Source organism: Lepus europaeus, chromosome 6 (genome assembly GCF_033115175.1).
Source record: "Lepus europaeus isolate LE1 chromosome 6, mLepTim1.pri, whole genome shotgun sequence".
NCBI lineage: Eukaryota > Metazoa > Chordata > Mammalia > Lagomorpha > Leporidae > Lepus > Lepus europaeus.
The window spans coordinates 41621211-41647389 of NC_084832.1; the positions used below are offsets into that span (position 1 = coordinate 41621211).

The 26179-nt window shown below is 33.1% G+C and overlaps 1 protein-coding gene across 1 annotated transcript in view; it reads left to right on the plus strand.

The window, feature by feature from the left end:
* DACH1 (dachshund family transcription factor 1) overlaps positions 1-26179 on the plus strand; it is a 435821-nt gene that overhangs the window by 393139 nt on the left and 16503 nt on the right. The window contains exons 8-10 of the mRNA XM_062195305.1: positions 5760-5907; positions 9243-9386; positions 9868-9936. Coding sequence (XP_062051289.1) covers positions 5760-5907; positions 9243-9386; positions 9868-9936 — 361 coding nt within the window. The remainder of the gene's footprint in view (positions 1-5759; positions 5908-9242; positions 9387-9867; positions 9937-26179) is intronic.

Sequence of the window (26179 nt, forward strand, 5' to 3'; positions counted from 1 at the left end):
ACTTTCTCCCAGTAGAAATGTAATTAATTTTATTTATTTCTCCAAGGACATAACAGAAGGCGTTTAATGTAACATATCTTCTCATCTATTAATATGGCATTTTTAATACTAATGTAATTACAGTCTCCAGAATTGTATTCAATTTTAAGATTTCATATCTCAGCAATTGAAATAAATCATCAATGCAGCTTAAACTCTTAAGCATAGTTGAATAGTTGATTATATTTTAAAATAAACATGACTTTTTTTCTAAATTTCACCCAAATTATTGTTTTTATGAGTTAGAGTTTTAGTGAATTTCTCTTCTTGATGTTAAATGCTTTCAGAAATATCCTTCAACATTTCTAAGTTTTCAAAAGTAAGAGAATATTTCACTTTCTTATTTATGCAATTCCCTGTGAAGCAGAGAAAAAGCCATATGTCTTCACCCAGAGTTCTTTCCCAGGCCAGTGAGAATTTCAGGAGAGAAAACATTTCTGGGTTGCATCAGAGCAAAGCAGCGTGCTCCTGGAAAGATGCAGTTTCTACATGGACCCTTGCACTGTATGGGACCCCTGAATGCTATTCACTGCCAGTTTGTGAATGTTCTTCTTTTTTTTTTTTTTTTTTTTCTTTTTGACAGGCAGAGTGGACAGTGAGAGAGAGACAGAGAGAAAGGTCTGCCTTTTGCCGTTGGTTCACCCTCCAATGGCCGCCGCGGTAGCGTGCTGCGGCCGGCGCACCACGCTGATCCGATGGCAGGAGCCAGGTGCTTCTCCTGGTCTCCCATGGGGTGCAGGGCCCAAGGATTTGGGCCATCCTCCACTGCACTCCCTGGCCACAGCAGAGAGCTGGCCTGGAAGAGGGGCAACCAGGACAGGATCGGTGCCCGGACCGGGACTAGAACCCGGTGTGCCGGCGCCGCAAGGCGGAGGATTAGCCTAGTGAGCCGCGGCGCCGGCCGTGAATGTTCTTCTATCCATCTATCCAGTGCACAGACAGGGAATATTATCTACATCACTTAAAACCAGAGTTATCTCTTTTAAAAAGACAAAAAAAAAAAAGGAGAAAAGAAAGGCCCAGATTTAAAATGTACACATTTTAGCCAAAAAAAAAAAAAAAAAAGTGCTTACTGAAATGGTTCAAGGCATACTCTCCTATGCTTTGTGGATGTGTTTTAGTAAGAATTAATGATAGGATAGTCAAGACAAATTAATTTATTTCTCATTTCCAAATCATAAGATTTGCATCTGATAAAGTTAGAATATCTATAACAAGAATGCCTCCTTAAAAATAAGTTATGGTCGTTTACTTCGATCTTATGTATATGTATTTATACATGTAAGTACATATACTTATGTATACTTATATATATTTACATATATATACTTATATGTATATATATTTATATGTACATGTTTAATATATCTATATGAATATATGTGCGTGTACATAAAGTAAAATAAAGATTAAATATCTTACTGAGTTCCATGCACAAGTATACAAATACACATACATGCATATATATATACACACAAATATACAGTGCATATGTGTACATGCATAACACTTATACAAATATATACATACATACTAGGTATAGATCTAGTCATGAATTCACATCATTTTTTTAAAAGGAGATAGATGATATCTATTAGTGTCACATTTATTGAGTTATGGTAGTATTCTAGAAATGGTATAGAATGTTTAAACAGTCATGACCCCAGCTTATTAGCCATATAGTATAAATATGTTTGCTGTCCAAATTATAATTTGGGTGATTACATTCTGCCTATCTCAATTTCCTCTGCAGTTTCAATTGTATATAATGGGGTTCTCTGCTTTCTGTGTCAAAAAGGAAGCATAATTTTGTGTAGTAAGTTGGAAGCTCCATATTTCTTTTGAGAATCTGCTTTTTTAATTAGAATTAATTATTAAAACCCCCTTAAATGTTATTGTTTTAATAGTCAATAATTTAATTTCATAACATACTGTAATTTAGCAATTCTGAATTGCTAAATTTGCAATGATTACTACAGGTGTTCCCTCTGTGATACCATTATCAAAACTGATTTTTCATGAATGTAATTTTTTGTACTTTAAAATAAAAATTATATATATTAATATAGAATTAGACCACAAATTTTTATTAACTAGTAGAATTTTCCTGCTGCTTCTTGATTATTGAATATTTTAAAAATTAAATGTGATAATGGATGAAGATATGTAAAGGATATTAATTTTATATTAGTGAGGAATGTAGACACATTTTTGTTTCTTTGCTTTTTAAAACTTCTTTATTTTACAAAGAATTTGGCTTTTTTTTCTTTTCAATAGGGCCATCTTTCCCCATTCAAACATGTCCTTGGAGAACTTCCCATGAGATTTTACACAAGGAAAATAAAATTTTGTGTCAGCTACCATTTGTGTTTTATGATAACCATCATGTTTCACTATAGAAAACAAATTTGAGCCAACCAGCCATTGTCTGCAGATCTTGGCTACCACCAGAACGCACTAAAAGGAGGATTCTGCTTGCCATTCAAAATCTGAATTTCCAAAAATAAAAAAAAATTTAAAAAAATCTGAATTTACATGTTGGAAAGCATACCTGCAATCTATGAGTACACAGGATAGGGAGCAAATATTTACTTTTTTCATCCATCTTTTTGCAAAAAGGATTTTGAATATCTCACATATAGGAAAATAAGAATAGGTAAATAAGTAAAAATAAAGTGGAAATATTTTTAAAAAGGTACAGAATATAAAATTTAGTTAGGGACAAGATTAGCACTGAAGATACTTTCCATAATTGAATATATATCAGGGAGTTGATTCACTATGGTTTGTGAATTAAGCAAACAAGGAAGACTTAAAGAGATGTCAAAAACACGGTAAATGGGAGCCACATGTTCATTGACTGTGGTCTAATAAATGGACATACTCTAACTGTGGTCTAAGAAGTATTCACTACTTCTATGTTGAAGGAAATACAGTAAAAAAGAATTTAAGTATTAAGGCTGAAATACTCTGATTATCCATCTTTAAACCTTTATGTGTCAAAGTCATAAGCAATAATTTTAACTTTATTTTTATACCTTTTAAAAAACACCAATAGTTTGTTCATTGACATTCTTAATGTGTACTTCCAACTGTAATACATTTAGACAGTTTTACTGAACACTATATGTTCCAGTGAGAGCAAAATTCAGTGTGTACTTCATAGAGAATCTACCTGGAAAATTCACAGAAGTTTTTTTAATATATATATATATGTATATATATATATATAAATTTGAAAGTAATACTGTTATTACTGATGGTTAACATACTGTCCTAATGATTTGTAGATTTCGTGAACACTACTTGATATTGTTTATCAAGCCCCTTGCTGCACTGAAATTTAATCAGTCTTCTGTAATTTTCGTAGCTGAGCTGTCACTTGCAATAATATAGTTTTACATATGTATCAGTTTGACTCCAGTACAGATTTTTGTTCACACTGGACTCCTACTGATGTGCACTTATATAAAATCTAAAAATGAAATTTAATTTTATATAGCTTATAATTAGTCCCTAGAGGGTACTGGATACTAAAAGCTAGTATTTTTCAGACATAATCAGCAGGAATAGGTAATATATTGCCATTAGCCACATTAGCAGCAACGATAACAAAAGGAAACAGTAAACATAAATGCTCTTAGCAACTTCATTCTTTACAAAGGAATATTAATATAAAATTACACAAATTAGACTTGCCGTTTAACATTATTCAACATGTTTATTCATAATGATTGTTTCATGTTTAAAGAACACCAAAATATTGTGTTTTGTCAGCCAAGGACAATAATAGTTTAATAGTAATTTATTTTAAACAGCTACTGATAATACAACCAATCAACACATTAAGTGGTGCCAACATTGGCATCTTGCTAAATAATCTCTAGACATTGCACAGAGAGTACATCTTTCAAAGATAAGTCAACAAGAGCAATCAGAGCAGAAAATTAGAATTTGGTATCTTAGAATTAAAATACAGCTAAACTAAAGTTTTAATTGGGGTGATCTAAAAGGGCACTAGATGTAATGATCTCTTTCATTTGTTACTAATTGTTTGTTCCTGATGAAGAAGAAACATACACAGGAATGTTGCTGAATTGAGTTAAGATGGCAGTTATCTTAGCAGCTATGTTTTACTGTTAAAACAACAAAAGACTAGGGAGGGGCAAGCTGCCACTTAGAAATCCTTCTCCAGCTTGTTTCATATCACAAGAATTATGCCAGGACTCAGGGTCAGGTATAGCAAATATGAAATAATTTATGTGTGCTTGAAAAGCGAATAAAAATGGCTTTTGACAATGCTAAAGCTGTACTGGTTGGCTGAAGTAGAGTTTCATCTCTGTTGGGATTACAAATCAAGCTGGAGTTTAAATTCCTGAAGCAAAGTGCTCATGTTGTCTCTGGCGAAAAGGGCGGGGGGCGGAGGGGGCAGTCATATTCCCCAGTACAACTACAAATGGCACAACCTTCTGTTTCATTTACTATTTCAGTTTAAAATTTAGTCTCATATTCACAAGGCCAAATACTTTCTACTTTAAAAAAGCCTTTCATACTGCTTAACTGGTCAGAATGTTTAGCTCTAATTTTTACAGATTTTTCTGGTGTATAGCATTTTAGGAGAGAAAACATAGAGAATGTTTTTTATATATTTAACATCCTCATAATCTCATTTTTAAAAATCTCAAAATATGGCTACATTTTCAGAGGCATAGAGTAAATCAATATATATTTAATATCTATATTTATATAATCTCAATAATTAGATGCATGATTAAATAAAATTTATTTTTACCATTTGCCCCTTTAAATTATGCCATCAGTTTTCTAAAAGTTATTCCCAGTCTGTTACAAACATATTGAATGCTTTAAAAAATGATTCACTACAAAGCCACTACATTTAGGATCCCTTGAATATATTATATATTGTAGAAAAATACTGTCACATTAAGATTTCTATTCATAAATTTTAAAATCTACTATATACCAGGCCATCCCTGCTCCCTAGGGATATGATGTTATAAGAGAGAAAGTATCTATACTTCAGAGAGCTTACATTTTAGTGGAAAAGCCACAACATGTATCAATGAAGAAATAAATAACAATAGTAACTGATAATGAATGCTTTGAAGAATTTTAAAGAATAACAAAACTACATTTGGAAGAGTGTTTCAGACAGGGAGGTAAGACAAGTCTTCTGAGGTATGGTGACTTTGAGAAAAGATGAAATGAAATGGGGTGTGGGCCATGCACAATTCTGGAGGAAAAGCATTCAAAAGCACAGTTAACAGGAAGCGTGAAGTCCCTGGGGGAATGAGCCCCAAGACAGCAGTGAGTACCGCAAGCATCATATGGGGTTGCATAAACCATGTCAGATACATAGCTGTTGAAGGATTTCAGGCTAGATTTTTGCTCAGTTCTTTTTTTTTTTTTTTTTTTCAGATGTGCTTATGTGCTGCTTTTGTTTAGCTTTGGATCTGGATATTCTAATCAGACTCGACGAAACCTGCATTCCATAAATATTTTTCTGTCTAAAATAGTTTAATTAGATTGAGAAGTTTCATGTTTTACTTATGGTATTTGTCTTAGTGAGTGCAGGGTGAATGCATGAGGATTAAAGAATTTGATAAGTGGGTTCTTCTCCTTTAAAATGCTTTTAAGTAATGAATGAAATGTGTTTTGCATCAAAACATATTACCATTCTGAATAACTTCTTTGTACAGGGGCTCCTAAAAGTTGCCATAGATAATGCCAGAGCTCAAGAAAAACAGGTTCAACTGGAAAAAACAGAACTGAAGATGGATTTTTTAAGGGAAAGAGAACTAAGGGAAACGCTTGAAAAGCAGTTGGCTATGGAACAAAAGAACAGAGGTATTTCCAAATAAGTTTAACACTTTAAGTAAAATATCCAACATAATAATACTATGCTTGGTTATTCACTTTGAGACTTGTTAACTTAGTTGTAGCTGAAATTCAGAGCAGAACTTGAATCTTGGGCTCTTTGTAGTTCTTAATCTCCAGAATACATGTTTTCTCTTCTGTTCCTACTGCAGGGAATTGAAACATATCCATTATAGCATTAATCATTTAATTTTATTGCTTTTAGAGCTTAATGAATTCATATTCTTTAAGATAAGAATGAGCTCTGATAAGATGACAGCCATGAAGAAAAATTTTCTGTTCATTCACAATTGTCCTTTGAAAATCTTATGAGTTAAAGTCATAAAGCTAAAATAGAAAACACTGATTATTTAAGTGAAGAAAGATTAGTAAGATACTTATCAACTGAAATTGAAGACTGATGACTATCTGAGAAAATGACTAAAGTTACGTGTTTGTATGATTTTCTTTCTGAATGTTTCATTCCTATTCATTGAGGTCAAGTACACAGAGTGAAAATTGATATGAATTCTTGTTGGATAAATCTAATGATATTATTGATCTATGAAAGGTTTCTTTTAACACACTGTGTGATGTATCCATAGCTAATTTTTAAATTTTTTTAAATTTATTTTTAATTTTTTTTGACAGGCAGAGTAGACAGAGAGAGAGAGAGACAGAGCGAAAGGTCTTCCTTTTGCCATTGGTTCACACTCTAATGGCCACCGTGGCCAGCGCACTGCGGCCTGCGCATCAAGCTGATCCGAAGTCAGGAGCCAGGTGCTTCTCCTGGCCTCCCATGCGGGTGCAGGGCCTAAGCACTTGGGCCATCCTCCACTTCACTCCCGGGCCATAGCAGAGAGCTGGCCTGGAAGAGGGGCAACCGGGACAGAATCTGGCGCCCCGACCGGGACTAGAACCCAGCGTGCCGGCACCACAGGTGGAGGATTAGCCTATTGAGCCGCAGCGCCGGCCTCCATAGCTAATTTTGAAGTTTATATTTGTATGTTCATTTTATGAATTAATTTGTAAAGTATTATCTTTACAACCTATTCCCTTTGTATGCCTCAACTATTGTATTTACTAAGTATTCTAGAAATAGGAAGAACTAATTTTCATTCATTGAATATTATCCAATATTATTGTTCCACATATTCTGTTTTAAAATATATTGATATAGTCATTTAAAAGGCATTGTTTCTATTTTGCTGTTGAAACTAGCAAGGCTTACCAGTTTGTTTCATGAGCTATTATGAGGCAAGAGCTAAGGGGTTTCTAGGATGAATTCCATTTGGGAAACTGTCAACATAGGTAGGTAGTATAGTTTTAAATAATGTGACTTCATGTAGATTTAGGTACCAAAGTAATCAAGACCAAATAAACATTGTAAATGGACCTGAATAAGGGCGCTTGCTCATACAGCTCAATCTATGGAACATCTTCCACCAAGCAGCCATGCCTTGATTTTGTACTCAAATGGACAAATCTTTTTTGTAAGTCTTAAGGGCAGGCCCCTGAAATACTGCAATAATTCTTTGGTTACTTTTGAGACCTTTAAGTTTGATTGGTTCAAGCCTGTTGGAAGAATTTCCATTCTATTTTATTCACTTAGCCACTAGAGGGCAAAATATTCACAGATCACACCAGGAAATCCCCATTTAATTAATTATGAACAGTAAATTAAAGTTCATAATTACCAATACTTACCTATTATTAATGTGTCTATGTAAGCCATATATTACTCTGAAGAGAGAGTGTGGCAATCTCATTTGGTTCAGACTCAGGAAGAAGTGAGTGGTCAATGACAAAGCACTGGGTATTGAGCTTTTAGTGCAGGGGAGTGTACAACTCATATAAATATTTCAGAAGTTGCTGTCTCTTTTAAAAGAGACTTATAAACAATCATCTTTGGAAGGGGAAATTAGTAGCCAAGTAATTTTATTAAGATAATCATGCGATTTTCACACTAGTAGATAAAAGAAATTAGCATGTTTTTAAAATCAGTTCTAATTACTTTTCTTTCAAGATTGGGGCCAATGGACCTTGAGAAAAACATTTTAAGAAAATACATTAATCTGGTATAAAATCAGTAAGTTAATGAGCTGCCATCTTAGCAATATTAATAATGATAAAAATGGGATAAATGAAACTAATATACTTGACTCATTATTACTTATTTACATTTGGACTGAATATTGTGTTTGATGAAAGCATTCTTACTATTTAATCTGTAGTAAGAAATTAAAATAGTAAACTGGGAATGACTGTCCTTCATAACTAACAAGAGAATCTTCTTATATATTGGCTCAGTCACATTGGTATTGACAGTGTTTATCAACAATTGAAAAATAAATGATTTAAAAGAAAAACACATGTATCCTTCCTGTAAGTTTATTAGTTACCATATTTAGCAAAAGTTAAAAATTTATAAAACTGAAAGTATAATTAATATACGTTTTGAGAAAAGCATCTGTTATTATATATTGATTACATATTATTTACAAATGTTTAAATTGTCCAATAGGAGAATGATGTATTATAGTCAACATTTTGTGTTACAATATACTTTTTATATAAAAAGTATTTTGCTGTCAGTAGTACACTGCTGTTAGTAGTGAGGTTTTATATTTCACCTGATTACTGCAGACTGAAACTGTTATAATTTGCTTAAAACATATTATTATGCTATAAATTTGCAGGGAAGAAATCATTCTCTAAGAAAATTGTGATAACTTCATCCAAAAAATGTATTTCTGCATCTACTTGTAATAATTAAGAGTATTTTGCTCATATGCAAAAATATTTGTTATATATTCTAAACTTTCAAAGAAGTTTGTGAAAAATCTGGTTGATGTAACCTTGTTTTCCAAAGCTTAAGAGGAGAAATGCTTCATTTGCTACTAAAAATTGACCCTTCACAAGGAGATAGGAGGCATGCTTATGAAGGTCTGCACTAGTCAAACTACTCTGCAGTGTTCTGATTCCAGGGCAGAGAACTAAACCACAAAATTCATTTAATCAAGCTTCCTTTATCAGTGAATACAAATATTTACCAAAATTAGCTTCCTATTAAATTTATCTTTACATAAGACAATTAAAGGCATTTTTAGAATAGTTCAAGGCTGAAATAAAAAAATTGGCCTCCTCAGACCTTTTACTGGGAATTGTTTTAGGTAAAGGTAGATTTTTTTTTTTTTTAACTTCCTCTGGGTAGGTAGACTCAGTCCAGGAGGAAAAAATAATATAAAATCTGAGCTCTTTTGGAAACTAACAATGTTGCAAAAATTAGAAAAAAATGATATAAATATATATATACTCTTTTCTAGCCATAGTTCAAAAGAGGCTAAAGAAAGAGAAGAAGGCCAAGAGAAAATTACAAGAAGCTCTTGAATTTGAGACAAAACGACGCGAGCAAGCAGAGCAGACGCTGAAACAGGCAGCTTCAACAGAAAGTCTCAGGGTCTTAAATGGTAAGAGGGGATCTATTTGTGCATGAATAACTTTTATTTTTAATACTCAAAAGGCAGTTCAGACATTGTATTTCCACATACTGCTATTTACTGATTCATTCAGCTATGCTTGTAGCTAAAAGCAGGGTGCTAGGAATGTGGTAGGAAACATTATTTCTCAGGTGTTTCCACTGCTTTGTACTTAACTTAAGTATCTGGGACTTGGCAATGTTTCTCTGTTTAAGCAACTATGTCTTTTGAAAACTAATAAAGCAGTGATCTGTTCACAATCTTTATCCTATTTTTTGAACAATGTTGTGTTACTTACTTATCTGCTCAAATTTTTAAAAAATTCTTCTCATTACACTTTTTGTTCAACCTTTAAGATGACAGAGATTTATGTAATTTTAATTCAGCACTGAAGTAACAGGTTGCTCTTTTTTTCAAAGGACAATAGGAATCAAATGAAATATGTGTCACTCTTACCTTTCTGTGCTTTTAGACTCTCTGACCCCAGAGATAGAAGCTGACCGCAGTGGCGGCAGAACAGATGCTGAAAGGACAATACAAGGTAGGAATTTGCAGAAGGCTATAAATCTAGATCTTGCTATATGAGTTTTTCCTCAGCTTTAGCCTGCTATTCAAGCATGTAGCCTACCATCTGGGCCACATCAAAACAAGTTCAAACAAGGTCAAGTTCATCTTGCTTGTTTATGTGAGTGAATTCATTTTGTGCTGATAGATTTTCTTTAAATTAACAGGTCATTTCTGTTTATACAATGCAATTAAAAAGGAATAATTAATTTTAAACAATGTATGATTTAATCTTGGACACAGTAAATGTGCTTTATTGAATATTTGAGGTACAATCTAATACAGGAAAGGTTTATAAGTTCTACACTGCATAAGTAAAATCACAGATTAATCAAATAGGTCTTTTACAAAACTTAAAAATATTTAACTACTCATTTTTGTGACAGTTACTGCGAGGTACATGTAAAATAACTAGTTGAATGTTATCAGCAAATAAGATTGTTTAGTTCCTTTATGGGTTTCCAAATGTTCTGTGTGTCATTATATACAAGTTAATATCACAAATCTGCTGAGCAAAATCATATATAGAATACTAAAGAGAGTTGATTAAACACTTAGAAGAGCTAAATATGTATATTGCTGAGACTATACTGTTAGGAAAGAACAAAATCAGAAGGTACCATTTATAGTCAAGCATGTATTCTGGGCAAGAAACAATCTAGCAACATGAATACTAAACAGTAAAAAAGAACATTTGTTTTTCTGTTTAAATGAAGATAATTCTTCAAAGAAAAGCCTAAAATGACTACCTAATCCCCCCAGTTTTTTTGCATTTTAAGTTCAGTCATTTTTGAATATTGAATGACACTAATTGTATGACTTAACTCCAAAAGTGTCATTTTTTTTGCTTAGTGTAAAAGAAACAAAAGTGTAGTGTCATGTATGCAGAAAGTAAAAATCGGAACTTGAAGAAACAGTACCAAGGAAAGTACACTATATTACTTCACCTAAGTTTATTTTACCTGAGGCCGTGATAATTAGGTTTTGAATCCTAACAATTGGATGATGTGTTGTTTGAGCATCTCCTTAGATATATATGATAATGCAACTGTATATTTTAAAAAGATATCAATTTTTAGAGAATTATGGATTTCAACAAAATTGTGTATATATGTATGTATAATATTATTAAAAAGCAATTATTATTTGTATGTTATAAATATTATATGCACATTAGAAACAAGCCAGTCCCCTTATCAGGGGCAATAGCTTTAATAAGGCTGTTGTTACCATTAGCCACTGTTTGTGTAGGGAGGGGCTATTCATGCACTAACTTAGATAGTGTCCATGTGGTCTAAGAATACATGTGAACCTTCAGGTCAGTGTGATACATCAATTATCTGCTATACTCAAAATCCAGAAGGTGATTCAAACTCAAGGGGAAGCAAAAGACAATATAGTCCTACGTATATATGGGAGGTCATTGTTAACATTACAAAGTAAGTTAAGTAGTGATTAAACATTTTTTCATAGTTGACAATAAATGCAATAAATGTATAATATGAATTCAGTCAGCAACATTTTGGTCACTAATAAAGCTGTGGGTATTTTCTTTGAACCTAGGTTCACAAATATGCAAACATATACTTTATTATGAATAAAATCTTTCTGCATGAGATTGAAATATTAACAATTCTTGATTTGCATTTTTGTGATTGGCTTATTCTGAAGAAAAAAAAGTATTAATCACAAATTACCTTCCTTTTGCTCTCCAGAATGCAGTCAATTGGATAATACAGTAAATTTACTCATGTAACTTCATGATAAGGGAAACAAAATGTTTGTACAACAGTTATACATAGTGATTTACGTTCAAATATGAATAATTATGGATTTGTTTTTCTTTACATTTTAGTATAAAATCTTCACCCATTCATTCATTAGCATGTCAGCTATTGTTACAAATTCAGTTTATTTGTTATAAGATACTTTATTAAAATTCATGATTTTATTAGCTAGTAAAATTTTACTCAAATGTAATTTTAAAAAAAGGACTGTAGGTGAAACTGTTTGTAGCAGCTAGTTGCTAAAAATTCACCAGTAGTCAGGCTATTCCAATTCTGCAAAAATAGGAGCCTAGAGATCATCTTTTGCAACTCTAACCTCATTAAGTTACAGCTCACTTAGCCCTTTGATTTCTTTTTCTAACCTTAAACTAAATTAATACATTTGGAAGCTAAGAAACAGAACACAATTAACTACGAACAGAAGGAATCAAAGAAGGAAGACTGTCTTTAGTCAAATTCTGTGTAAGCACAAAAATGGGAAAAGCAGGGAAGAAAGAACCAGAACTCATTAGTAACTTGTGAAATGGTCTATGCCATGCATTCTGGGAGCCATGAGCATCTTCTGCCTCACAACTCAAGAGTGGCACAAACGTAGCTTCTTGCTCCTTTGCTTTCTTGCTCCCAGGTTCCCAAGCCCAGGTGTTATAATACTGTTTGTATTCTTTCTTTCTCCCAGTCCAGCCATAACAGAAATTATTCTCTATTCCAAAATAAACTCAACTTAATTGGGAAAGAAAAAAAAATAAGCTCACATTTTTTTTATGTTTGTCATGTATTTACTTATTTTTAATTTTTTGACAATAGATAAATGTCACATTTAGACCAATGTTTTGTCACTAGAAGTTGGGCACTTAAATACCATTTAAGTGCCAAGTAGTTACCCCCAAATAAGCATCTTAGGTTATACTAAATATTGCTTCATCGGCGTTTTCTTCACCACTGCTATACTAAAGAGGTGAAGAAAAAGAGATCACAGTGATTTTGAAAGCAGTTCCAAGATATAAGCCCTAAATAATCCATTTTTATTTTTTAATTAATTAATTATTTTCATTTATTATAAGGAAGGAGAGAGAGAGAGAGTCTTCCATCCACTGGTTCACTTCTTAAATGCCCTCTTTGGCTGTAGGCTAGGTCAGGCTGAATTCAAGAACCATGAACTCAAGCTAGGGATCCTTCATATGTATCAAGGACCCAACTACTTGAAGCATCATCTAATGCTTCCCTGGATGTGCACCAGAGAAACTGGAGTTCAGAGGTAGAGACTGGACTCAAACCCAGGCTCTCCAATATGGGGCATGGCAATATCTTCAATTGCTAGGCCAAAAATCCTTCCCTACTTTTCATGACAAGTAAGATAGATCAGCTCATGAGGCACAGGGAGACATTTCTCGTTGTTTTATTCCTAATAACGGATTCAAACTTTATGATTTTGGTAGATATATTATCAATACAGAATAACATCAAACTTTTTTTTTTTTAATTCATTTCAGGAACTGAGTTGTATGGTGATTAATTTGTTAATTCTTCAAGTCCTAATAAAATTGTAAATGTCATGATTTGTGCTGGATTTTGAAAAATGTATCTGACTTTAGGCTTCTTAAAGCTATTTGGGGGATCATTTAAGAACTTGCTAGGCAGGTTTTTTGCCAGCTAGTCCATAAATAGCCTCCAAAATCCCTTCTGCTCCAACAAATATTAAGCGCACATGTGTACCCTCCATACAACAAAATCTATAACATCATTGCCTTCTTGTTAAATTCTAGTCTTGTTTTATTCTCTCTTCCTAGGCACTGATAGTAACTTAAATAGACTCTTCAATGTATATTTTGGCTATTTATAAAGGAATCTCTCCAGTTCATTCACATCTTAGTTGCTCCAGATAATAATACCCTGTTATTTATTTGAGGGTCCAAGGGACCTTAAGGTTCACTGCCTCAAACTGAAAGTATCTGCCCCCTTTCCACAGAGCAGTCTTCTTTCATCTTCCTTCTCTATAGCACCCTCATCTATCCAGTCCAGCACCTTTTGTAACCTATAACAAGGGAAGAGTTGAGCTTTATATTTTACCGCCTTACCCTCTCATCACTATCTACACCTAATCACAACTCTTCCCTTTCAATCTCTGTATTCCTACTGTGATGGAATTTTGTTGTTATTATTGCTTTCCTGAAAAATTGCTTTTACCCATGGCCATGAATGGTTTCTACCTTGTTCTTGCTTTTACCAACCTACCCTTTGTCTTCCCTGAGGGGATAAATGAGCCATTGATGAACTACTAGAACCTATGTTAGATCTTTTGAGAATCCAAAGACCTGATTATCTAATATTTCTCAGATTTTCAATGGATACACTAATGGGAGCAAATAAAAAATGATGTGATTCAGTCCAGGATAATCAGAATTACAAATTCTGGCAGAATTAATGCTCATATATGGTAGCTGAATCAATAACATGTGTTTATTCTTTGTGTGCACACCTTCTGTTACTTTCTTTGCACATTTGATGCAAGATTTGTAGTCTGCAAACATTCATATGTATTATTCCATTTTCAATTAATGTTTAGCACAATGTAATGCCATTTTCCAAGTATCACTTCTTTTTTTGGTTAGCCATTAAACATTAACTTCATACTTCTTTTGTGATTTTTATCATTACATGTTGACTACCTAAACAATTTTTGATCAGCATATCTATAATGATAACTGGAAGGATAGTGGATATTGCAGTTCCATGCTTTAAAAAATGTGTAAAATGTTCCAAATGTTATCTTTTAAAATAGCAGTTTTCTGCTCACTTTTTAAATATAAACCCATCTGCTTAAAACAAAAATAATTGTTAAAATCAATGGGAACATAGACCATACTTCCTCTGACATCTTAGACTATCTGAAAGTTATGCTTGCAAAATCTTGAATTCACTTGAAAGTACATCTCTTTTATTTACATCCAGTGGCCATAATCAAAACTGTTTGGCTTTTATTCTTTTTTTTTTGATTGATCTCAGATCATAGAAAACCAAATATTCCTCCAATAAAAGGACATAAAAGACTTCCCTACATATTAACAATCTTTTTTTCCCATTTAAAAATATCTTCTTTCTACTTCCTAGATGCTTGACGATACATGCTGAATTTTAAATTAATTCATTTATTCAACAAATATTTATTCAACATTGATGATATGCCAAGTACACTTTTATGATGTTACTTCCTTAGCATTGGAAAAGGACTTTAAAATAAATTAAATCTCTTTATTGTGCAAAAGAGGAAACTAAGACTTACTAGGAGTAGATGACCTGTGAAAAGTCACACCAGGAGTTTATCAGACTTTGGACTATAGTGTGGTCTACATCATGTTATTTTCTCCTAATTAATTTTCAGGTTAGGATTGTTAAATGATATATTTCTACCCCTTTAAAGCATATGATTATTTATTATTTGTTTAGTAAATTATAGCTTCTAAGCATCCTAGTGTGTGTTGTTTTTATGAAAGGAATTTATAGCTTTGGTCAAGCATTTTTATTGAAACAAATATTCTAGTGCTCAAGGAGCCTCCTAAGAATATACTTTATTTCGCTTAGACTTAAGGATATAGTAAGTAGAAGTATCTACCTTCTTAAAGTAATGAAGTCTATTAGGAACTTATATTTATCAATCCTTTCTTTTATATTCTAATTTAAAGGTGAGGTAACCTAAACTCAGAGTGTGCAATTACCTTTCTCACTGACACACTACTAGTGGAGTTGCTAACATCTGCGTCATGATTCATATTCCCAACTTTTTTTTTTTTTCACCATGCCTTGCTACCTGTACAAATATGTATCTCATATGATACCCACTTGCATCCATATCACTCATTTTGGATAGTTTGCACTTATCTATTAACGACTTAAAAGTTTCAAAACAGCCTACTACTAGGGAATGATATACAATTATGCAAATATTTTCTGTCCTGCTCTTGTGTCATCTACTATACCTATGCTATAATTGTAGTCATCCAGTCACAGTAGGGAAGAGCTCACTTGAAGTGGAGAAAATAAAGTGGTATAGAGAAATTAGCAAAATAATCACATTGAGATAAAAGATTCATCTAGCTATCTATAACCTAACATGAAGTGAACTTTCCATAAACTTTAAAATTTCTGAAACAAATCTAATTTCCATATAGTTATGAAACTTGGAGAATCTCATGATTTCTTGTGAAGTTTGTGTTTAAATTTATGTTGCTGAATGGTGTCTCAGACTTGTACTTTTTCCTAAATTTTGCATTACTTAAATGGACCTATATTACAAACTCTATGAAACTAGCATTCAAATGTGATTGTCATGTAATTGTGTTGTGCTGATTTCTATTTCTAAAGCTTAAAGCCAAACCTTTAGCTTTAGTGTGGGAGTAGCGATTCTGTTTATGTACTTCTGTAGAACCTAGTAGTTGAGGAATGCTACGAGTTACGTCTAGGCTCAAATCTCCATTGCACACTTAATTTTTGTTCTTAATAACTGCTCACCATCAGAGAGTAGTTAGTTGTCAGGTTATGTAAAACTGTAAAGTGTGTAGCCCATGCTGGGCAGTAGGATGTGCACATTTAAGTTTTAGTTGTTAATATTAAGCTTTATTATTATAGATTAACATACATACTGCAAGGCCTGGCAGCTGGTAAACACTAAAGCTATTATTACTCTAACATGTAATTTTCTTTCCTTTCCTTTCCTTTTCTTTTTTTGAAAATTAGTCCAAGTTTTTTATAATACAGTGTTGAATTATTCCTACAGTAAAGTGTGAAGATTTACAAGAATTTTAAAACCTATCTGTACCACATTTTCCGTATTTAAGATGTCTTATTAGATTAAAAGGAGATGAAAGGGAAAGCTTTCTGTAAAACAAAACAAACAAATAAACAAACCTTATTTCTGAGCTGCCAGTATGGCATATTGACAATTTTTTATTCCCTTAGAAATAAGTAATTACTACAGGGATTACCTCAAACCATTTTTCTTGATCTTAAAATATAAATATTAGAATTATATTACTATGAACAAAACCAAACAATAATAAATTTGCTTCTAATCCCTTGGCAGTGGTATCTGGTATTTGGCAGCATTTCAGTGAAACTAATCAATTTAAGACAACATTGATTACGTTGAACAAAAGGTGATATTGATTGTAGGCAGAAACCAATAAACAGGATATTGTTCCATAGTTATCATAGGTCATTGTTAACTACACATTTAACTAGACTATCATAATTATTAATCTTAGAGAGCTTGATAGATACCTATGAATTTTAATGTCATAAAACTTTAGAACCTTTTTTTCCCACAATTTCTATGTAAATATTCATTTACGATTGTATATTAAAAAAGTAACTATATGTTTGAATGTAGGTGGATGTACTTAAACTCAAAATGCTGAAGGCCTCCTGCAGGTGGTTGTTGCATATAGCTTCTTATGTCATTTAGACTAATTGGATATAAAATTAGACATATCAGGCATTGTTACGTAGAAACTGTTCAAAATAGTAGAAAATATAGTTCCTTATAATTACTTATTACATAAAATAATTTCAATTTGTTGTTTTTAGTTTATAATTTAGTTAATGTAATTTTTTCTAGAAGAGTAATACAATTATAGAGGCTTTTATGAATGTTTAAGGGGTATAGAATCACTTCTTGGCCTTTTGGCTAAGCTCAAGTGTAGCAGATATAGAATTTACTTTTATCTGGGTGTATCAGAATAATGGATGGAAATGGAATTTTAGGAAGGAAATGTACATTGTGCAAGTAAATTGTCATTAAGCATTGAAACAGAACATTATTAATAGAAAATACAGTAAAAATTTAGCACAAAGTAATTTGAATTAAATTTGCTTGGTTGTGAACATGTTTGTGGTTTGGCTTGACTACTGTCTGAAGATCTATAATCAAAGAATAGTGATCAATGGAAATTGGGAAAGTTATTAGCAGGGCACCCTACAGATCGATTCTAGATACATTTTGAAGTAATGTCATAAAGTGACATGGATGAGTGACTAAACAGAGTGTATCATTCAGATTCACTGATGATTCTTATTTGGAAGGTTTAATATACATCTGTGTAAACAGTGAAAAAACATAAAAGAAATTTGGATAATTTATAAAAGTGGTTCATGAAATAACTTTACCTTTGTAGCAAAGGAAATTTAACTTCAAGACCTACTTTTAAACGATGTGAAGAAAACTCAGCCATATCATTAATAATGTTTCTCCACTGACATTTTCTCGTGGTATTACAGTTGTGGTGATTGGCTGTAGAACTAAGGGAAGAACCAACGGCAAAGGAAGACCTTTCTCTCTGTCTCTCTCTCTCTCACTGTCCACTCTGCCTGTCAAAAAAAAAAAAAAAAAAAGGAAAAAGAACTAAGGGAAGTGTCAGAGAATGGGTGGCAGAATAAAACTTTGTCATTTTAATTTTATATGTACTTTTATCAGTGATACTTTTATTATCAAGTATACCAGATAATTTATGAAGTTGTTTTTTCATTATATTCAATACATAATGCTTTATTCTTTATACAGTATAATATTATCTTCAGATTTAAAAAATCACTTTTTGCTTTGAGGTTTTTACCTTTATTATCAAGGGGGAAAATTAATGAGCAGTATATTCAATTAACTTGCTCATTGAAGATCATAATGGTTGGAAATGTGTATAATGTCTACCAAAGCTGAAAAAGGTTGCCATTTAATAATATAGATTAGAACTAACTTGAGTGGTTGATATTCACAAAGTCTGCTGCTTCTCTTTCTTGTGTATTTTCTTTGACAGCAAAAGTAGCAGGGACAAGTGAAAGAACTTTTTAAGTTAACAGAATAATTTCTTTAAATGAAGCATAAATAAAATTTTAAAAATTACTGTGAAGTATTAACTTCAGTAGTTTTAAGAATGATCAGAAAATATTTAAATGACAGAAAATGACTCCCATTTCATCTTTATGCCTGTTCATTAAAATACAGGATTTGGGTGAGCAAGATAAAATTGGTACACAAACACATGGTTATGGAAAGTATGTTATCAATTTTGATAGTGTGTATTTGTTAAGACAGTCAAGGCATGTAACACCCTTTGATACAAATTGTTTAGGAAAAGTAAAACACCATTTAGACTATAAATATAAAAATGCTTATAGTGCGTTATTCCACCTCCTGTGGTTAGGGACAGAACGCAGACATGCCACAATAATGTTTTTTTATTTCTACTGTTCGAACCATATTAATGAGAACATCATTTTGGAGAACTAATTATTTCTATTTGTCTTGTGTCACACTTTCTAATTCCCCTATATTAGCACAGCCAAAGCAAATTAATTGCTTTTCCAGCAGTTGAACCTTGTCCAAGAATGAGCTCACATTCCCTTCCAGTTTCCCTGTTTCTGGGAGTACATTGTGTCAAAAATTTCTCTTGATACTAAACATAGTCTTGAGAATATCTTTACAGATTTCTGTGTGCTCACTTGATGAAATTTATAAGTTTAAGTGACCCGCCAGGAAAGATAAAGTTCTTAGCTGCAAGATTATACATCAAAACAGTTAAAAGTGAAATTAAAATTAAATGAATGAATCTCACTGAAGCAAAAAAAGCAGTAATTAATGGTTCCCTTAATTGTCTTCATAAAATATTTGCATGGGTCTAATTTGCATAATTTGCATGTATTAATTAATCTTTCAAAGGAATTTTGTGCTGAGAGAAGCCAAAAAATCTCTTTTGTTTTATTTAAGATCTAATGAAATATTTATCTTCTTTAATGAACTTCTCATCTTCATTAAAATAAAAATTGCACAAGTTTGTATGTTTTAAACGTTTTTATAATTGAAGTGTTCAAAAAATCTCTTTAGACTTAACAACAGCTGAAAAACAAACACATTATTTAGCATTCAGTATCATTTTAACAACAGCGACACTTAAAAAGATAAAGTTCAATTTCTCTTTCTCAAAGATGGCAAAACATTTGGTAATTGAATATAGCTATTTAGTTTTTAACATAAGATTTTTCCAAAACCTGTTTGTGGCTTTAAATATGTGGCAACCTGAAGATAAGGATGTGAAAATCCAAATGTTTAATTGTTTGAGAAATGTTTTCTGGTTGAAAATATTTTAGCTGGTTCAAAGAAATTATTCCATAAAAATCCATTTGTTATTACTGACAACTGCTAGATTGACTGACAGTGTTTTCTGGGAGAAGCTCTATGGTTCCAAATTCATTCTAAATCTATATACTGAAAATTGCTGCAAGGGTTTCTCTTCTCCCAAACTAAGAGCAGAGTGAAAACCAAGAGATGTGTCTTAGAGAGGTTGAAAACCAAGATCTCATCGAGTGCCAAACAATATATATATCCAAAGGAACGGAGGTATGTGAAAGACAGCCTGGAAGTTAAAAAGACAGAGGTGAAGGGAAATTGCTTATTTGCTGTGGGATCCATTATTTTGACATAGGAAATTACAGAGAAGGACATCAATTAATATTTTGAAAGCAATTTAGAGTTTGCACAGCTTTTTTTTTTTAACCTATTTTATTAAACAAGCCCATTCATATTTGAGGAAACTGAGTCACAGACTTAATTACCTGAACCCAAACCGACCTCCAGACCTCTGTGTTCCTTTGTTTCCATAAGCCTTGCTTGTTACCTGATGACAATCTTTTCATCTCATGATAATTTATGAAGTGGCTATAAGTGGCTAAATGTTAGCCAGATAATGAGGGTGGCATAAATTTATATGGATTAAGATTCAAAATGCAAATGTATAGTCTTCCATGTAAAGTTTTGTAATGTGATAAAATCAATTAAATTGACTTTAGAATTTTTCCTGTAGAATTCATCACTAGTACAAAGGCATTTTCATTAGGCAAGGGTTATTTCCAGGCCCTACATCCACTCTCAATTTACATTTTCTCCTGAAGTTTTTCCTAAAATAAAGCAATGTTTAGTAAAATAAAAAATAAATCCACCAGTTTATAGACATAAATAATAAATCATTTACAAAATAAATGTCAATATAGATTTTCTTTAGCATTAATATTGATAACTTATTTAAATAATAGATTTCAAAAGGATTCAAATTTACATTAATGTTAATTAGTGATAAGAGAGCAGCATTGGACTTAAGGTGATGTTCTAGTGCTAATACCATCATTCATTAATGCTATGACTTTTGTTATCCACTTTAACTGCTAAGACATATTTTATTAATGTCACTTTTATCATGTCAGAATAGCAAAGCTATCTACTTTTTTTCTATGAAGGTAGAGATACACACATACACATACATATTATGTTCATGGTCCACGTATACGTGTATATATATATGGATTCTGAATCCAGGATTTCTGGGCTCAAATTCCCATGCTGTTGTTTATTTTCTGCACAACAATGAGATGTAAATAAAACTCTGGTGCATTACATTCTTTTTTTTTGTTTTGTTTTGTTTTGCTTTGTTTTAACCTTTATTTAATGAATATAAATTTCCAAAGTACAGCTTATGAATTACAATGGCTTCTCCCGCCATAACTTCCCTCTCACCCGCAACCCTCCGCTTTCCCGTTCTCTCTCCCCTTCCATTCATATCAAGATTCATTTTCAATTATCTTTATATACAGAAGATCGATTTAGCATATATTAAGTAAAGCTTTCAACAATTTGCACCCACATAGAAACACAAAGTGAAAAATACTGTTTGAGTACTAGTTATAGCATTAAATCACAATGTACAGCACATTAAGGACAGAGATCCTACATGAGGAGTAAGTGCACAGAGACTCCTGTTGTTGACTTAACAAATTGACACTCTTGTTTATGGCATCAGTAATCACCCTAGGCTCTTGTCATGAGTTGCCAAGGCAATGGAAACCTTTTGAGTTCACCGACTCTGATCATATTTAGACAAGGTCATAGTCAAAGTGGAAGTTCTCTCCTCCCTTCAGAGAAAGGTACCTCCTTCTTTGATGACCTGTTCTTCCCACTGGGATCTCACTCACAGAGATCTTTCATTTAGGTCATTTTTTTTTTTTTTGACAGAGTGTCTTGGCTTTCCATGCCTGAAATCCTCTCATGGGCTCTTCAGCCAGATTCGAATGCCTTAAGGGCTGATTCTGAGGCCAGAGTGCTGTTTAGGGCATCTGCCATTCTATGAGTCAGCTGTGTATCCTGCTTCCCATGTTGGATCATTCTCTCCCTTTTTTATTCTATAGGTTAGTATTTTCAGACACTAGTCTTGTCTATGTGATCCCTTTGACTCTTAGTCCTATCATTATGATCAATTGTGAACAGAAATTGATCACGTGGACTAGTGAGATGGCATTGGTACATGCCACCTTGATGAGATTGAATTGGAATCCCCTGGCACATTTCTAACTCCACCATTTGGGGCAAGTCAGCTTGAGCATGTCCCAAATTGTACATCTCAAATGATAATAATATCCACCTCATACAGTTATGAGGAGGATTCTGTTGACTTTTATGAAAAGAACTTAGAAGGCTAACTGGTAGAGACTAAGTATTGAATACAGTTTGCTATTTTTCCAATTATGGACAAATTTCAGGTAACAGTCCTTTCAATATTATTCATTTTTGGTAAAAAAAAAAGTAAACATATCTTAGGGCTTTATTGCTTTGCTTTGGAGAAACTGAGAGACAGACATAGATAGGTAGGTAAGAGATACTACCCACTGGCTGGTTCATTGATCAAATGCCTGTTGGCAAGGACTCAATGCAGGTCTCCCATCTGGGTGACAAGGACACAATTACTTGAGCCAACACCTTCTACCTACCATGGTGCACATTAGCAGGATCCTTCAGTCAGAAACAGAGCCAGGAGTTAATGCAGGCATTTGAATATCCGATGTGAGAATCCTACTTCACCTATGTTGCATTTAAAAATAAAAAATTCCCAGTATGTGACTCCTACCTTTTCTTCTAGACATGATTTAACTTGGCAATGGAAAATTATACTTACCAGATTTTCCAGAACACTTAAAAGTTCATGACAGGGTGTGAATCTCAATATTTATGTCAATTTAAACAATATAGTATGAAGAAATTGATTTGTAGCCACATATTATGTACAATTATTTATCTCTTCAAATTAAAGATAAACTAATTTTTTACTCAAATTTAAGAAGGAAGTGCTAGAGCTTCCTAATTTTTAAATATTATTTTGACAAATTTCTGCTAATATGATTGGTATTTTTATATAGTGTGGAGTAACTTCAGGCCCTTCTAATTCATATATAATCACACTCCAGAGATAGTAAATCTCCAAACTTAGTTCTACTTAAGCTTACTAATTACACCTATAAAACGATGAATGATGGCTACAAATTATTGGGTCTGACTCTCATTCTTTATTTATTTTCTCCCTGGGAGAAAGAGTGCTGGATGGGGAGATTGTAGACCATAAATTGTTCTTATATATATTCAGGTATGCAGTGTTTAACTTTGATTTTTTTTACTATGATTTTACATTTACTTATGAAGTCATCTTAATAGAACTAAGAACTAAATATTTTATTTCTAAGATGAAATTATATTTATTTTTATTAATAATTTCAATAGCTCATTTTATTTTCCTAATGGCTTATACTGGCTAATTTAGTTTAAGATCTGTCTTGTTCTAAGTTATAATCTTTTGACTGGTTTTAATAAATTTCTCCATCAGAGGAGTTGCATGTAATCACACAGTGTAAGCCTTACTCTTAGTTAAAAGATTGTGAATGGAGGGAGCTTTCACAGGAGAAAAGAGTAAACACAGGACAACACAAATGGAATTCACATTCTTTTTTTTCTTTTTTTTTTTTAAGATTTATTTATTTATTGGAGAAGCAGAGTTATAGAGAGAGGGAGAGACAGAGAGAGAGAGAGAGATATCTTCCATCCACTGATTACTCCACAAATGGCCAAAACTCCTGGAGCTGGGCCTATTCTAAGCTAGGAGCCAGGAGCTTCTTCTGGGTCTCGCACGTGGGCACAGGGGCACAAGCACTCAGGCCATCCTCTGCTGCTTTCCCAGGCCATAATCAAGGAGCTGGATCACAAGAGGAACCTCTGGAACATGAGGTGACACCCATATGAGATGCTGGTGCCACAGGCCAAGGCTTAACCTACTATGTCACAGCACCGACCCCCACATTCTTTTTCAATACGTAGGGAGTGATACTAATTTCTAGCTGTTGCCCTGGTGGATCTGCAAACTCATTATAACTATGTTTGTTTTTGTAAAGGAACCAAGAATTACACATTTTTTGATATAATTATGGGTAAAATTTTTGTTATTTATTCATTTTCATTTATTTGAAATGAGAGAGAGGGAGGGAGGGAGAGAGAGAGAAAGAAAGAAAGAGAGAGAGAGAGAGAGAGCATGCACAGACATATGTGCTAGTTCAGGTAGAAGCTGGGAGTCTGGAACTCCATTCAGGTCTCCTCCCTGGATAACAGGGACCCAAGTACTTGAGCCGTCAACTGCTGGCTCCCAGGATATGCAATATCAGGAGCCCGGATGAGTAGGAGAGGCTAGACTCAAACTCTGACACTCTACAATATAAGATTCAGGCCCAGAAGTGGTTTAACTACTGCGCTTCAACACTCACCTCTTTAGTTTATTATTTTTTTTTATTTAAAAAAATCCAGATTTTATTATATTTTTTTATTTTTTAAAGTATTTATTTTATTTATTTGAAAGGCAGAGTTAAGAGAGAGGGAGAGAGTAAAAGAGATATTCAATCTGCTAGTTCACTCCCCAGATGACCACATCGTCCAGGGCTGGGCCAGGCTAAACCTAGGAGCCAGGAGCTTCATCCATGTCTCCCACATGGATGCAGGGACCCAAAGACTGGGGTCATCTTCTGTTGCTTTCACATTATGCTTTTAATTTGTAATTCCCTAATGATTTTCAGTGTGGAGCATGTTTTCTTATATTTGTTAAACATTTTGTATGTCTTTTTTTTTTAAGATGTATTTATTTATTTGAAAGTCAGAGTTACACAGAGAGAGAAGGAGAGGCAGAGAGAGAGAGACAGAGAGAGAGAGAGAGAGAGAGAGGTCTTCCATTCACTTGTTCACTCCCAAATTGGCAGCAATGGCTAGAGCTGTGCTGGCTGAAGCCAGGAGCCATGAGTGTTTTCTGGATCTTCCCATGTGGGTACAGGGGCCCAAGAATTTGAACCATCTTCTACTGCTTTCCCAGGCCATAGCAGAGAGCTGGATCCAAAGTGGAGTAGCCAAGTCTCGAGTTGGCGCCAATATCGGATGCCAGCATTGCAGGCAGCAGCTTTACCCACTACACCACAGTTCCTGCCCCTGTATGTCTTCTTTCGAAATAAAAATGCCTATTTATGTCCTTTGCCTAATTTATAATTGGATTTTTGTTTGTTTGTTTCCTTATTACAGAATTGTTTGAATTCCTTAATTTTGGATGTAGGGCTTATCAAATGTTTTTATTTTTTTCCAGTTTGAAGGCTGTTTTGCACATTTTTAATTACTTCCTTTGCTATTCAGAGGCCTTTTGTAGAATCCTATTTGTCTACTGATGTTTATATTGTCAAAACTTTTGGGGTCAAATAGAAGAAAATCATTGCCCAGTCAAATATTATATAGTTGTCCCCCTTTTTCTGTTAGTTTTTTATAATTTTGAGCCTTCTGTTTAAGTATTTAATCTACTTTTAGTTTATTTTTTATATTATGTGAGATTACAGTCCAATTTCATTCTTCTACATGTGAAATTTAGTTTTCCAAATTCTATTTGTTGAAGAAAGTATCCTTTCTCATTGCATTCTCTTGTCTATTTCTTCAGATATCAAGTAACCATTCATATTTAGTTAATTATTGTTGATACACATCTGAATGTCAATACATGGCTCAGGAATGGTGAAAACTGCAAGTCAAGTTTGATTTACATATAAAAATGAAGTACTTGTACATTAGATTTTGCTATATAAACAGAAAACTTTAAAGAAGTTAAATATGACTATATATATTAGGTAATCATACTTTTGAGATTATTTTTAGTATAACTTAGCTTTTTGGGTATAATAACTCATTTGCTAACTCCTGGGATCATGCATTTCAAAATTTAATTTAATAGATATAATTTAAAAGCTAGAAATTTGGGAATTTTTTTCTTTCTTTTTCTTTAAAGATTTATTTATTTTATTTGGAAAGTAGAGTTTCAGAGAAAGAGAGAGAGAGAGAGAGAGAGCTCTTCCATCTGCTGTTTCTCTCCCAAATGGTTGCAACTGCAATGGCTAGAGCTGGGCCAGACTGATGCCAGAAGCCAAGTCTCCTATATGGGTGCAGGGGCCCAAGCACTCGTGCCATTTTCCTCTGCTTTCTCAGGCACATTAGCAGTGAGCTGGATAAGAAGTGATGAAGCCAGGAGGGAATCAAACCATCACCAATATTAGATGCTG